The following is a 15,413-nucleotide window of genomic DNA, read 5'->3' as shown; positions in this document are numbered from 1 at the left end:
GAGTATTACCTAGGTACCTACATACATACTCTTAAAAGAAAACAAAAACGCAATTTAATTTACTAAATAAATAATCCCTTTGATAAAGCGGGCGAAGCCGCAAACAGATCGCTAGTACAAAATAATAGCAAGCTTACTTTATTTCTGTATAAAGTAACAGTCTGGCAACGTAATTATCCCCTAAATCCCAGGCCAATTTCAGTGTTTAAGAAAGATAAACGAGAAGGAAACACATCTATTCCGTCGAACCTTCAAACTTTGTTTGATAATTATTTCTGCTCGAGTTAACTAATGATATAAGAAAGAAAAAACAGATAATTAACTTCTTTTCTACCTTTGGTAAAAACACATCGTAGAATGAATGTAAAAAACAATATAAAGAATATAAATGAGATGGCATTCTACATAACGGATAATTTAGGTAGAGCACCATTTTTATTTGAGGGCTTAAATATCGATATTTTATAATTCTACTATTGGTTATACAATATTTTTTTATTTATCCACTTAAGTTTAAATACTTTTTTAGGGTTCCGTATCACTAAAGGTAAAAATGGATCCTAATAGAACCAATTTGTTGTCCGTCTGTCAAAATCGTTTATCTCGAGATCACGTTTAAATATCGTGATCCCTTTACTAAGCAGAGAAAAATTTCCGCATTTTGTATAAAATTCACCGCGTAATCAAAACCTATAGGTACTTCCCGGAAACCTACCTACCTACAATCATGAAATTGGTACGGAAGCCTCGGTGGGCAGGACCGACTCGCACTTAACCGGTTTTTTTTTACTTGTAGTGGATGATACTTGACTCTCCAGTGCATGACATTTTTCCAAAAAACTAATTCAATTTCTTTCTTCACCTATAATAAAAAAAACATAGATTATTAGGTAATCTCTGTAAATCTGATTATGTAGTTTATAGTAGGTGAGCTGCAAATATACTCGTAGTTAGTAGTAGGCATGAAGACATGTAACCTTGCAGGGGAACGAGGCAATGCAAAAAGCAAGCACGTAAATAATTCATTGTTTCAGTTCTACTTCTACAGAGCCGGATAACTTTTAGGTCACTGTATGAATCAAGTACAAGATAAACTTTTTAAAAGTAGATACAGTAAAAAATAGGCCAGAACTTTGGGTTTTAGGTAACTCACTTATAAGACTGACTTTACTGTCTTTAGTAAGTTAAACATGTGCATATCTATGAATATTTTTAAATTGATGGCTTCCTACAAAATTCACCCAAACGACTGCATTACCTATACATAAGCAGGATGGATTACATTTGAAAACAGCATAGCAATGACTTGTTAAGATGATGTATTAATTAACTAATAACTAATAGATATTATAAGTATTATTATACGATTTTGCAGCTACCCGCTATCTAATGTAACATGCCTACCATAGACACTCCGTTCTCCAACTTTTGCCTAATTTCAAGACCTTGGGAGACTCCTAGTGCTTTGTTTTTTACCAGAATTTGTTAAACTCTTTGTCTATGATTCAGTATCGCGAATTCTGACTTTTGACCTACTTAGCACATGCAGTTCCATGACAAATAATATTTTCCAGAAAATGTCAGCTAAAGTCCACTTTTTAGTTGATATAAAATTTAATAAATCTGTTTTCTACATACATAAGTAATTAGTTTAGGGCAATCCAACATGATGTACCGTAGCAGCCGATCCAGTGCACGGAGAGGCTTATAACTTCATTCCACCTCGCAATTACGTTGCAGTCGGTTTTTTGCAAACTGTGTGGTATTCCAGAACATTTGAACAACTGCAAACATTCGTCATTAGTTAACATTATTCACTTGAATGCCTTGTTTTTCAACGTCTGCCTTTTAATGAAATGTTTTCAAGTAAAGCACCTACTTAAGTGCCTATTGTTTCGTGAGGCGTCGCTTTTCATACACGAATAGATTGTCTTCTTTAGGACTAATTAGATATTAATGCAAATTGGTTTGAAAATACTTAAACCCAAAAAAGAAATAAAAATGCTCACGTCTGCCGTCTACCTGGAAATTTCACGACATTTATCCCTTCTCTTATAACGAGTTTATATATATGACGGCGCGTTGCTATGTATTAGTTTTAATTATACTTTCGCAATTATTACATTTCTATTTTAATTGATTTATGTAATGGATTATATTAGAAGAATATTTAAAATGGAGCGGGTAACCCCGAATAGGGTAGTAGGTGTAGCCACGAGTTATAGCAGATGTCATTGGTTGACAGCTATGGCGTGAGATGTTCACCAATTAACCTATTGGCTCCTAATCTATTATAATTTTGTTAATCTTGTGAGATTTATTGTAAAACTGTTATGTAAACGAGTAATAAGACATTGTAGAATATAAGTGCGACTTTTATTTAAACATCTCTGTTGCTACAACGCCCACAAATGAATAGTAACAGCCAAGACCGCTATGAGGCCCCTTCTGATGCTTCTACATCAGAAGTGGGATTACCAGCAACAAATAAGGAAGAAAATACAGAACAGAGTGTTAAAATATGACAAGATGTGAAAATTGTAAAAAATGTGAACGTTGAAAATTTATTTTTGACATGCAGAAACAAAATTTTACGGGAGCCATTAGTATCTGACATTTAAGAAATAACGTTATTAGAGTTTAATTCTGATGCTGCAGACCATGACGTTCGCAGTTGGTGTGACATATGTTTACAAGAAAAACTTATTTTGGCAGTGATTTGATAATTACAATGAACAGGGCACAAAAAAAGTTAAGAGAGAATTTGACAAATCCGAGATTGTGAGAGCAAAATCAAATAATAAGAAATTATGGAAAGTATTACAAAAAAGTTAAGTATTCGTGACAATAAGAACATCGCTTCTGATTTAATGCGGAACTCAAGTTCCCGCAGGATTCAGTTGACATACTTAATGAATATTTCGTCAGCATTGGCGGAAATCTTGCCGAGAAGATAAAAAAAAAATAGGTGTCCTAATATCAGTGGAAAACCACAAATAGATAACATCAAACTGTCGTTCGTTTTACTTGATACTGATGAAATCGAAGCTGTAAGAATTATAAATTCGTTAAAATCTAACTGTGATTTTGGTGTAAGGGGTAACGGATACAAACTATTCTAAAGCTATCTCACGGATAGAATGCAATGCACTTAAATAGAAGAATATACCTTCCTATCAAATATGGCATTCCACAGGGTAGTATATTGGGACCGACCCTATTTTTAATATTTGTCAATGACCTGTGTAACTTACCTATAAACTTTGGAACAATTGTGTCTTTTGTTGATGACACCGTTTTACTGGTAAAAGGAGAAACCTGGGAACAAGCCTTTTATAATGCTCAGGTACTCAAGGGATCGGCGTCATTTTGGCTTGCTCAATCTAATTATTCCCGGAATTAAATGGCCACAATTAAAAGATCTGTTCTTAGCTAGATTTGATACTGTTGAGACTCCAGCTGCAAATTTATGGCGAGTACTCAATGGTGGCCCAAGGAGGGACGACTGTTTATCTGCGTATAAGGGGCGCAGCTTATTACACTGTTCAGAAATATTTAGAGGATAAACATTTATGGAAATAATGTCTATTAAATGTCATGCAGGATAGCTGCCAGCTAAGATTACTACCAAATTAATGATGTTATAAATGATAACACGCCTTGGGAATGAAATGCTCGTTCCAGTCTGTTTCGAAGAAATAGAGGACACCCGATTGGTGAAAAGACTACTCCGACTATGAAAGTGTAAAAGCCACTAATAGAATCATTACAGCGATGCTATAACTGTGACAAGCAGGGTCACGTACCCAGTGATTGTTGTGGCAATAGTATTTGTAATAGCAATTTCTTATTCACGTTTTGAGATTTCGGATATTATCTCATCTCTACAGTCAAAGGAAGCTGGCGTGCAGATGAAGGTGATTACCCCAACTTGCTTCACGTGTGGTGAATGTGGCCACATCGCAATGCGCTGCATCAGTATGGATACCAAGGCAAGAGATGAACGGGTTGAACGATGGATGAATGTTTGCTCCATTCAACTAGCTATGGATCAGTTCTTAGAGGAATCTGGTGAGAAGTTTTTATTTTGTTTTGGTTCTGTTGCCGAATGCTCTTTAATAAAGTAAGCTCTGTCGAGATAGATAATAAGAAGTCATGGCAAGATGCACTACCTTTTTTTCAGTTAGCCATTAGCACAGCTATTATGAGTAGGAGAACCAAGGCGAGTCCTTTAGAATTGTTAGTAGTAAAGGTTTCTATGCCTCTAAACTTAATGTAATTAGCCACGGATGAATTTGATTTGAATCTTATTATCGAGCAATCGACACGAGCAAAAGAAGCTTATGCTTTTTCTGAGAAGGTTTAGTTTGATAAACGTAAAGCAAAGTTAAAGAATTAAGTAGGTGATTATGTGCTGTAACCAAACCAAGCTTGACCCAAAATTTTAAACAAGACTCTTAAAAGAGCCCGTCAGCCCGTAGTAATTGGCTTTCAATTCTAGTAGCACGTAGTAGTGCTGGAGATTGCAAGCAACAAAATAAAGTCAGAATGGGCCGATGACGGCCATGTTAAATAGTTACATACCCTTTTACCCTGTAGTAGCCTGTGTGGCTAAGACAAACAAACAAAGTTAAGACAAACAAAACAAACAAAAAAAAAAAACCAAAAAAAAAAGAAAAACTAGCCTTTGTGGCAACGACTAGCCCTTGTGGCAACGACTAGACTTTGGGGCAACGACTAGCCTTTGTGGCAACGACTAGCCCTTGTGGCAACGACTAGCCTGTGTGGCGACGAGTGGCCTGTGTGGCGACGAGTAGCCTGTGTGGCGACGAGTGGCCTGTGTGGCGACGAGTGTCCTGTGTGGCAACGAGTAGCCTGTGTGGCGACGAGTAGCCTGTGTGGCGATGAGTAGCCTGTGTGGCAGCAGCTGGCCTGTGTGGCAGCAGCTGGCCTGTGTGGCAGCAGCTGGCCTGTGTGGCAGCAGCTGGCCTGTGTGGCAGCAGCTGGCCTGTGTGGCAGCAGCTGGCCTGTGTGGCAATTACTAGCCTGTGTGGCAATGGCTGGCCTGTGTGGCAAAAAGTAGCCTGTGTGGCAATGACTGGCCTGTGTGGCAATTACTAACCGTTGTGGCAATGACTTGTCTGTGTGACTGTTAGTCTATGTGGTATTGACTAACGGATGTGACATTTGTAAGATTGTTATGTTTGCCTTATACGAAACATTTCGTAGTATTTGTAATACACTTATAAAATTGTATTCACTATGAGTTCACTGTTACATCCACTAAGGGGAGATATTGTGTGGTCAGGAAGACCGAGCGGGATGTATTGCAAAGCACTATGTTTATTGTTCACAGATTGAACCTATGCACACGAGGACGTGTGACGATGCAGGACGGCCGTGACGGCGCGTTGCTATGTATTAGTTTTAATTATACTTTCGCAATTATTACATTTCTATTTTAATTGATTTATGTAATGGATTATATTAGAAGAATATTTAAAATGGAGCGGGTAACCCCGAATAGGGTAGTAGGTGTAGCCACGAGTTATAGCAGATGTCATTGGTTGACAGCTATGGCGTGAGATGTTCACCAATTAACCTATTGGCTCCTAATCTATTATAATTTTGTTAATCTTGTGAGATTTATTGTAAAACTGTTATGTAAACGAGTAATAAGACATTGTAGAATATAAGTGCGACTTTTATTTAAACATCTCTGTTGCTACAACGCCCACAAATGAATAGTAACAGCCAAGACCGCTATGAGGCCCCTTCTGATGCTTCTACATATATATATATATAGAAGGAGAAGCAAAATCATTAAAATTTCATGTAACATTAAAGTATCCCTATAATACCTCTTGCCGTCGCACTTCCTTGCGATGGAAATAGAAATGCAATTCCCAAAACACGTAGGGTTGAGCCACTTTACGCGCTCGGTGCGTACGTACGTGATTACTGTCTAAATATTCCACTTTATTGTACAATCCTCTCTTTGTGATGTAAAGAAGAGTATACGTTTAAATAATTTATGCTAATATCAGCTAGGTCTTAGGTATATTTATGTAAACTACTATACAGAAGTGACTATAGATTTGAATTATCTGTTGCTAAGCACCTTTGTTTACTAAATAATTAGCCTTACACACTTATTTACAAATGGCATACAAGTCTGAGATCGATCTTGATTTGCTGTTTTCATTTATAAATTGTATACTTATCTATGAATGTAAACGCCATCTCAAGATCGATCTCAGACTTGAGAGTGATTAAATAGGTGCCTTAGACATGAGGCTGTCGTAACACAATGGTGCAATATGTTATATGTGACTATAAATGCATTGGTTGTGGCACCTTCTCATCAAGGCTTCCGCAATTAAATGGTCTCGACAGACGGACAACGAAGTGATCTTATAAAGGTTTCGTTTTTACCTTTTGACGTACGGAACCCTAAAAAGAATATCAGAACACTAATAACTAAATTAAAATGTAACTTCAAATAGATAGAATTCCTAAAATACACCAATATTTTATTTAAATAGCGACATGCAATACACGCACGATTAACACAACCATTGTAGGTTAGATAAAATCAGAATTCGAAATGGGTCATTATAAAAGGTAGGTATTTAATTGCCCTAATTAGTAGATGAAATTAAAATTCATAAAAGCCTAGCGAGGCTACGTAAATACACTTTGTTTGTAACAGCGGCCAAACAACCTGTTATTAGAGGAACATTTGAACAGTTATTTCCATCAAATATTGCATGCTCAGAAACAATTGAAATATTATGCATCCAATCCAATGGTTACGTATTTCCATTGTTGATTTCGAAATGGTTTGATTTGACAACAATCGGGTGAAGTATAGCTGAGTAGTACTTGCTGTTCCGTGAAAAATGCCGATACTTACCATGTAAGTATAGGAAAACAACGGTTGTTCATATAATATTTCGAATGCAAATGACAGCCTCGTGTATAATACTTTCGTAGTAAACTAGTAAAGAAAAAATTAATTTTTAACAAAAACAAAAACCGACTTCTAACAACGAACTAAAAAGTGAAAAATAATTATATAAAGATTTTATAATTTTGAAGTCGGTGCCAAGTAAAACAAACAGGCTTAGTAATTAGATATTGTAGTAAAGGTGTTGTAGCATTAGTTTGACACCGACTTCAAAATTATAAAATCTTTATATAATTATTTTTCACTTTTTAGTTCGTTGTTAGAAGTCGGTTTTTGTTTTTGTTAAAAATTAATTTATTTTACGATTTTTAGTGATGGGTAGATCTTAAAATGATGCTTCTTGAACGAGTGGTGATGGTGGTGGTAGTGGTTGTCAACGAGTGGTTGTGATTGTTCTATGTAAAACTTCATTTAATTAGCTATTATTTTTGTGCAAAGTTACATTTTGGTATATTGACAAGAACAAACATAAAAAGTATTCGGGTGAATTCGGAATCTCCCTTTTTTGAAGTTGGTTGAAAATGAGAACATCCTCTTTTTTGAGATTGGTTGAAAAGAAATGCAACGATCAGGAATCTCACTTCTGACATCAATTTAAAAAGTTTTTGCTTGTAACTATTACAGTATAATTAATTTTTGACCAAAAAAAAACAAACTTTCTCAATTTTCTCCGAATTCCATAATCGAAACCTAACCAAACTTTCACCAAATTATCCTTGAAGTGTATCCTTTCAAATAAAAAAAGAATCATCAAAATCGGTTGGCGCGACATTGAGTTATTCGGCTATTAGTCGCGCACATGCATAATGCAAATTTAAGACTTATGTGATTTTCTCATGGATACCATTGTCAGACATGGACCAAAAAAAAATGGGACCATTCGGGAAGCTATACCTTTCAAATAAAGAAAAAATTATCAAAATCGGTCCACCCAGTTAAAAGTTATGAGGTAACAAACATAAAAAAAAAAAATAAAAAAAAAAATAAAAAAAAAAAAAAAATACAGTCGAATTGATAACCTCCTTTTCTTACAGAAGTCGGTTAAAAAAGTAAGACATGATTACTTATATAAGTTTTGGTATAATATATTTATATAAACTAATAATAAGTATATATTCCGATATTACAATTAAAAAATACGTGAGAAGATGTAAACATACGTGATCACGCTAATTTCTTGAACTACTTACCTACTCTTTAACCGTCTGATCACAGGGGCGAAGCCGCAACTTAACAGTAAAAACGTGGCGCAGGGGCACAAAGTGACTGACTGTAGACGCGAAAAGTTGTGGTTTCGATTTCGAGGAAGTGAAATGTTTAATATTTCCATTTTCCTCGCTTTGTTCGTGTTGACACGCAATACCTCCAGAATTCAGCGGAAAATGAGGAACGGAGAGTCTTAGCACTAGGTTTCTTATGGACACCCCGATGAGTGTGGGATATAGCGTAACAAATAGTACGAACCTCGTTACATCGTATTTTTTTGTTACATATCATCTAATAAGACACGTTACATTTCTTTTTACCTTTTTAAGTATTATGATAGAAAGAACAAAATGTTCAAATAAACAGAAAAAGGTTCTGATAGGGCTAACGCTATTATTGTTTGGATATAAAACTGCGAGGGCTAAATCAAATAATAAAGGTAAATTGTGTTATCGTCCCAGATTCACATAAATGAAAATAGCCCCGTAAAATGTGATTTATTGTAGGTAAGCTCATACCTGCCATTTTATTTTTCTATTACAAAGTAGAATTTTGCAAGTAGTTGTGATTCAGTTACTAATATTTAATTTATGTTAAAAAGTCACCGATATATACTAAAAGTGATAAATAACCCAAAACTAATAAATAACTAAAGAATAAAGGCTGTGAGGCGCAGTGGTGTAGCGTCTGACTGTAAACGTGATGGTTGTAGGTTTGATCCCTATTTGGAGAAACGTTTCTACATACATTATTTTCATTTCTTCACTCCGGAGGACAAAACGCGGCGATGAGTTTCGCCAATCAACGAGCAATGTCTCAAAATTTTACGGAAAGTCGAGGACGGCACTCCGTCCACTGAGAATGCACTCAACTGAGAATGCTCTAAAAAGAAAAAACAATAAAAAGAAATATATATTATATTATAAAATATTTTATAATATTTATTATATTGTGATATTTATAAAAGAAATTAAAGTACGAATCTGTTTAAATTCTTATTCTGGTCTGATTGAATGTTCACGATACCTTTAATTTTTCGTTACATTTACCATAAATTTCCTCGCTATAACATTAAAAACACTAAAAATATTTTTGTTTTTTTTTTATTCTAAACTACTATGTATTTTTTTTCTATATAAATTATATATATATTTTAAAAAATAATAGTAAAATTTATTACAAATAAAACATACATATTATTTTGTGAAGAATTTATTAATCTGTTAATACAATATCTAGGCAATATCAGCCAAACTAAAATTAAAGTAAGCTAAACAAAGCTATAGTTAACTCCAGACATTTTTGCTAGCATTACTCACACGTCATAACGTGTCATTACTCTCACGTCATAACGTGAGAACCTCAAAAAAATTGAAATCATCATTACAAAATGCATCCACTTGCAAACCTCTTAAAACAAATAGTTTTAGAGTACAACAAAGGTGTTATTATTACTAAATACGTGTGCATTAAAAGCATTAAGAAAATAATATTATTAAGAACTTTCTTTAATATTAAAAGATTTTTTTTGAAATTTATTATTTTATAAATATCCAAACTTCATCAGATATAGATAATTATTAATTAAAATAATAAAAAACAGTACACTATGCGACACTCAAAAAAATAGCACTATTAGTATATTTCTCAAACAAAAGACTTTTTTTAGTGTGTCACATATTACTGCAAGAATGTTTATTTACCAAAGCTCTTATAGACTAAGGGTCATTTTACACAAGTTTTATATATCTTAAAATATACTTAGGTTTGTGTATAACAGCCCTTAGGAGCCATCCATAAATGACGTCACACGTTAAAATAGCTCTCTCTCAGAGGTTGACGAAGTTTGACATTGTGACAAGGACAGGAGACGGGCCCTAAATTTCGTCATATCATATTTCTGAATGTGTATATTATATACACATAATTTGGAACTGCAGTTCTATAAAATGTGTAACGTCACACTAGATACATCAAGGTATCGAAAATGTGACAAAAAATCATGAAATTTGTGTAACGAAATTAATGGATAGCTCTTTATAGTAGTTAAAGGTGAATTTTGTTAGCATGGACGGTGATCTGGACCGCGTCTACGTGGTGCTGCCTTTAAAATGTTATCCACACGAAGTATGACTTCTGCGGCTTCAGATGCAGACAGGAGCACTTGCCGTTTCACTACGTACGATTCAGTAATACCGAGTTTCTTCATGTCTCCCACGCGACCATTCTCCATATCTAAAAGTGTAAAGAAATATATCTGTAAATAGGCTAAAAATAAACTAAAAATTTTATTTCATAGGAAGTAGAAAAGTTGCGGCGCTGGAATGGTATACAATGAAGCCTACCATGTTATATAATGAAGGTAAAAAAATTGATTTATTATAATGAATATATTTCATTGAGGCACATTGTTTGATTATGAATGATGCAGTTGTTTTAAAGCTGTAGTCCTCAATCCGCAAACAGTAGAGAACCTAATGTGAAAACACTATGTACCCTACTTTACGCCCAATATTCAAAACATTGTGTTGAGTAAAGGAAATCAACACCACACTTTATCTTGTTCACGCCACACTTTGTCTTGTCATAATTGCAGTGAAAAACTAAAAATAACTAATTCCTCCTAGCGAAGATCGAGCTCACAACCACAACCTATAAAAATAAAACATAATCTAAGATACCTAATCCCATAGTGTTCTCCCCCTGTGCGTGGTTGGCACGCAAGCGGGCCACCAGGTCAGCGCTGTCGTAGCCGGCGTTGTCGGCCACGGCTGCAGGCAGGCGGCGCAGTGCCGTCGCGAATGCCTCCGCCGCCGCCGCCTGCTTGCCAGGCGTGCGCGCCGCCGCCCGCGACGCCGCCTCCGCCATCAGCATCTCGCTTGCACCTGGGTTACATCGTTTTATATGTAAAAACCGTTGATTTCTTAAAGAGTAAGTAATGAGCCAAAATAATATAGCGCAAATTCTATCATAACAAGCAAGAGGTTAATAACTTTATAAAGTATAACAAAATTCATTTTAAATAAAGAAATTTGTAAAATATTGTCTTCGAAAAGAAAGAAATATAAGAAAATAGATTAGTGCTTACCACCACCAAACACCACTTTAGGCTCTTTTACAGTTGCGGCCAGTACGCACAGAGCATCGTGTAGGGAACGTTCAGCCTCATCGATCACTTGCTGCGTAGCTCCTCGAATGACGATAGTGCAGGCAGCACCGAGTTCTACGCCAGAGAAACGGATCAAACATTCATCACCAATAAGTATCTGAAACGTAACAAGGGCATGTATTATATTTTTGTGATCTTTATCATATTGAGACCATTACCGTAGAGCTAATACATAATTTTAAAAAAATGGAGGATAAAAGAATAGCTTCTTTTTTAAAAACTTCTTCTTTGATAAAAACTGATAAATAATGAAAAATAACTTATATCTGTCGCATCAGTTGTGAGTTCGATTCCTATGCCACTCAATGTCTCGAAAAATGTGCAGCATGTGGAAAAAGAAGTCTTAAGAATAGGTTCCCTCTACCTATGGGAAATTTAAAAAATGTGTTTTAAGCTATTGAGTTATGACATAGATTAATATTTCATTTGAAAATGAACCATTACAGAAACTAACAATTTTAGTCTTAGTTATATAAAAAAACATTAATAATTAAATGTCATATAAGTTTTACACACCTGCTCAATGACCTTGCAATGGCCAAGTTTGACTTTATCGGGTGAATCAAATGTAGATACAATTTCACCACCAGTAACAAGAGCGAGACGTTCAATACCATCAAAGTCAGCATGTTCAATAGCCATCACACCAGCATCAGCAAACAATTGCTCAGGATAGTTGTAAATCAATTGCCTATAAATTAATAAATATCTTGGAATTCATATTACAATTGCATGAGAATTATGTTATGGTGGTTAATGCCTTACAAAAGCAACCAAATTATAATTGATACTCTTTGTATATGGAAGATATATGAGAAGACAGTTATCAATGTAATAGGACCCAAAATAAAGATTTTTTACATTTTTGTCTGTTTGTCTGTGCACTTCTTCACACTCATCTCAGAATCACCTTACCCATTTTAATGCAGTTTTCACAATTATTTTTTGGCAAACTTCCTTTATCATTTTGTTTTATTTAATCAGTTCATATATAAAATCGTTGTCAATATAAAGTATTTGGTTCGACAAAATTGCTAATATTTTTTTAAATAACGTAATAATTCTTTTATTGGCTGAAACTTTCATTTTGAATGTATGTAGTAGCAGATATTTCTAGCAGGTTAAGCTGCAAGAGGGTTCCTTTTATTGAAATATATTTCTGCAGAAATATAATTTATACCACTAAAAATCAATATATCAACAGGATATAATATCAAAGATATAATAAGCAAATTCAAATTATATAAATCTTACCTATTTATAAATACATTGCATTTGTGACCCAGGATTTTGTTCACTTTATCTTTCATTTTTTCCTTCTCAGCTACTTCTAGTTCAGCAATTTTAGCCATAGAGTCCACTTTGATAGTTGAACCAAATACTTTTATTTTGTCAGTGTCCATGGGAGTATTAGCTATGAGAATGTTGGCGTTTTCTATTCTTTTTGGTTGATGTACTCCAACCTATAATTAAAAACCATAAAAATCATATATTTGTATGTTTGTTCATTGCGATTATCAGTTTGACACTGCCTGAGGTATCAATGAGTTTCTTTTCAAAATATTTTTTTTTTCACACTGTATCCCGTTTATAAATAGAACCAAGTGGTAAAATACGCCTTTCCCCACTAGGCGATTTGAGTTGATTGGCAGAACGAAACGCCGCACTTTGCCTTGATACCGGAGCAAGGAAATGGAAATATATAAATATTTCGTTCCCCGAATGGAAATTAAACCCACATTAAGCCATCGCATTTTCAATCACACACTTGTGCCACCACAATGCCACGATGGCCTCTTGTTCTAATAGTTTTCGACTTATACTGATATTTATTCCCGCACATAAAAGGATAGACAGACACCTTATCCTAGGGTAAGATGTGAAGCTAGAAAAAGAAAAAAGATAAAACAAGTGAATGAAGTTGTATATTTGGGAAGTATGTTTAGTAAAGTCAGGTACAGAATGGACATGCAAAGGTGTGTTATTGCTGGGTAACAGAATTATCACTGCTTTGTCCACAGTCCAAATGTAACCATCAAAAAATCATGAAATTGTATGACATAATTTACAGATGGCGCCTAAAGAGATGGCGAAACATCAGCATAGCTACCCATTTAGGGAAATCTATATGTTGCAAAGAAGCAATGTCTTCTCTTTATAGCATCAGTTCAATTTAGGTCTTGAATCCCTGAAGATTAACACCAAATGACATGTATTAAGAATGCAAGGATGTCACAAAATGAAGGACATATTGAGGGAATGAGTCTAAAAAGGATATATGATGCAAGAAAGAAAAGAACTTTTGTAGAGGACTTGTTCGATTGCTAGTATTAAAGTCTGAAGATAACACTATGAACATACCTTTTTGTTTAACAAAAAACCTTCATCTAAGAAAGATTCCTCAAGCAAACCACCAGAAATTTTAATGATTTGTATTGCTTTAAGATTTCCAGAACCTTTTAACCTTAAGACTGCATCCACAGCTAATTTAGTAAAATGCCTAAAAATTAAAAAAATATATAAATTAACTTTCAACCCAAATATGGCTTCACCTGTTTTTACTTATTATTGTATTACAGCAAAATTATAAAGTCAACCACTCAACATGCAATGCCTCCAGAATTCGGCAAAAAGTGGGGAATAGAGTGCCTTAACATTAGATTCCCTCTGCCTACCCTGATGTGCGTGGGATACAGTGTAAAGCTGATGACAGCAAAATTATACAAAATTTTGACATAAATATAAGTATATACTGTAAAGTTTCATATAAATCTGTTTAGTACTTCTAGTATGAAAGTGGAACAAACATCCACCCTACATATATTAAATATAGTATAATTAGGTATTATAATCTTTAACACTTACTCTTTATGATTAGACAGGATTTTAGAGCTAAGTGTGGTACGAGCAATGTTCTCCAAATCACTCCTTAACGCAGCTTCATTCATGTTTTTTTCATGATCAAAACTAGCATCAGCTAAAGCCTGCCTGGCTGCTTCCACAGCAATACGCCAACCAGCAATAATTGTTTGTGGGTGAAGCTTCTGTTCAACCAACTTTTCTGCCTCTCTTAATAACTCAGCAGCTAGAATTTTAAAACTATACATTACAATAAAATATACATTATTGTACACAAAAATATGTGCATTACATACAAAGTCCGATTATATCACGGGGCATTTTATTTTCATAAGTTTCATAAGAAATTTATCTTATAAAATAATATAAGATTATATCTATATTAATAAGTGAAAGTAATGTTACCTAGAACTGTTACAGATGTAGTACCATCACCAACTTCTTCGTCTTGAACTTTAGACATATCAACTAAGATTTTTGCGGCTGGATTGTCAACACCTACAGATTTTAAAATGGTAGCACCATCATTTGTGACTTCAACCTATAAAATGAAAAAAATATTTGTTTAATGAGAATACATTTAAAGACTTATCTATAACAAATAATGGTAAATAATGTACTTGGCCTGCGTTTCTTCCATAAGATACCAATATTTTATCCATGCCTTTAGGACCAAGTGTACTTTTTACTAAATCACCAATTGCAATGGCCCCGATAAAACTGGACATACGAGCCACTTCGGCTTTTTCTTCTTCAGCCTCATTTTTCAAAATCCTTATAGGGTTTAACGAAACCTGTAAGTAAATTAGTTAAAAAATGTAAAAATGTGCACATGTGCGGCTACATCAAATAGCCTGATTATTATGAATGATAGTAATAGTAAAACTTTGCAAATAATAATTTCTTACCATTGTGTTTTATTAGTTGAATTTAAATAGGCGTTGAAATATGAACTACTATAAAACTCAAGAATTGTGTACAAATTTAATACAAGCAAGATATAATACGGTATGAATCCTCAAGCTCCGGGTTATAGAATATAGATTAAAAATAAAAGAAAAGATCAAAAGACAATTTTAAAGTATGATTAAAATTATCATAGAGTAAGTAGAAAAAGCAGTGCTACCAATAAAAGAAAATATTCATGAACATTCTTATCTTTCAAAATTATCTTATAAATACGAATTATAAATTACCGTATATGTGTGT

General features: G+C 34.3%; 1 protein-coding gene across 1 annotated transcript; it reads right to left on the bottom strand.

Annotated features, from left to right (window-relative positions):
- Positions 1-9,372: 9,372 nt before the first annotated feature.
- CCT2 (chaperonin containing TCP1 subunit 2) lies at positions 9,373-15,278 on the bottom strand. The gene is made up of 10 exons (XM_085200583.1): positions 15,113-15,278; positions 14,825-14,998; positions 14,610-14,745; positions 14,211-14,430; positions 13,707-13,845; positions 12,600-12,808; positions 11,862-12,036; positions 11,265-11,442; positions 10,858-11,061; positions 9,373-10,411 (listed from the first exon to the last, which is right to left on the bottom strand). The coding sequence occupies exons 1-10, from the start codon at positions 15,113-15,115 to the stop codon at positions 10,239-10,241; spliced, it is 1,611 nt and encodes a 536-aa protein (XP_085056709.1). The 5' UTR covers positions 15,116-15,278; the 3' UTR covers positions 9,373-10,238.
- Between the last annotated feature and the right edge of the window lie 135 nt (positions 15,279-15,413).

The sequence above is a fragment of the Heliconius melpomene genome, chromosome 17 (genome assembly GCF_056956725.1).
Source record: "Heliconius melpomene rosina isolate 202511_hmr_F chromosome 17, ASM5695672v1, whole genome shotgun sequence".
In the NCBI taxonomy this organism is placed as follows: Eukaryota; Metazoa; Arthropoda; class Insecta; order Lepidoptera; family Nymphalidae; genus Heliconius; species Heliconius melpomene.
This window is presented reverse-complemented; position numbering and strand designations above follow the sequence as displayed.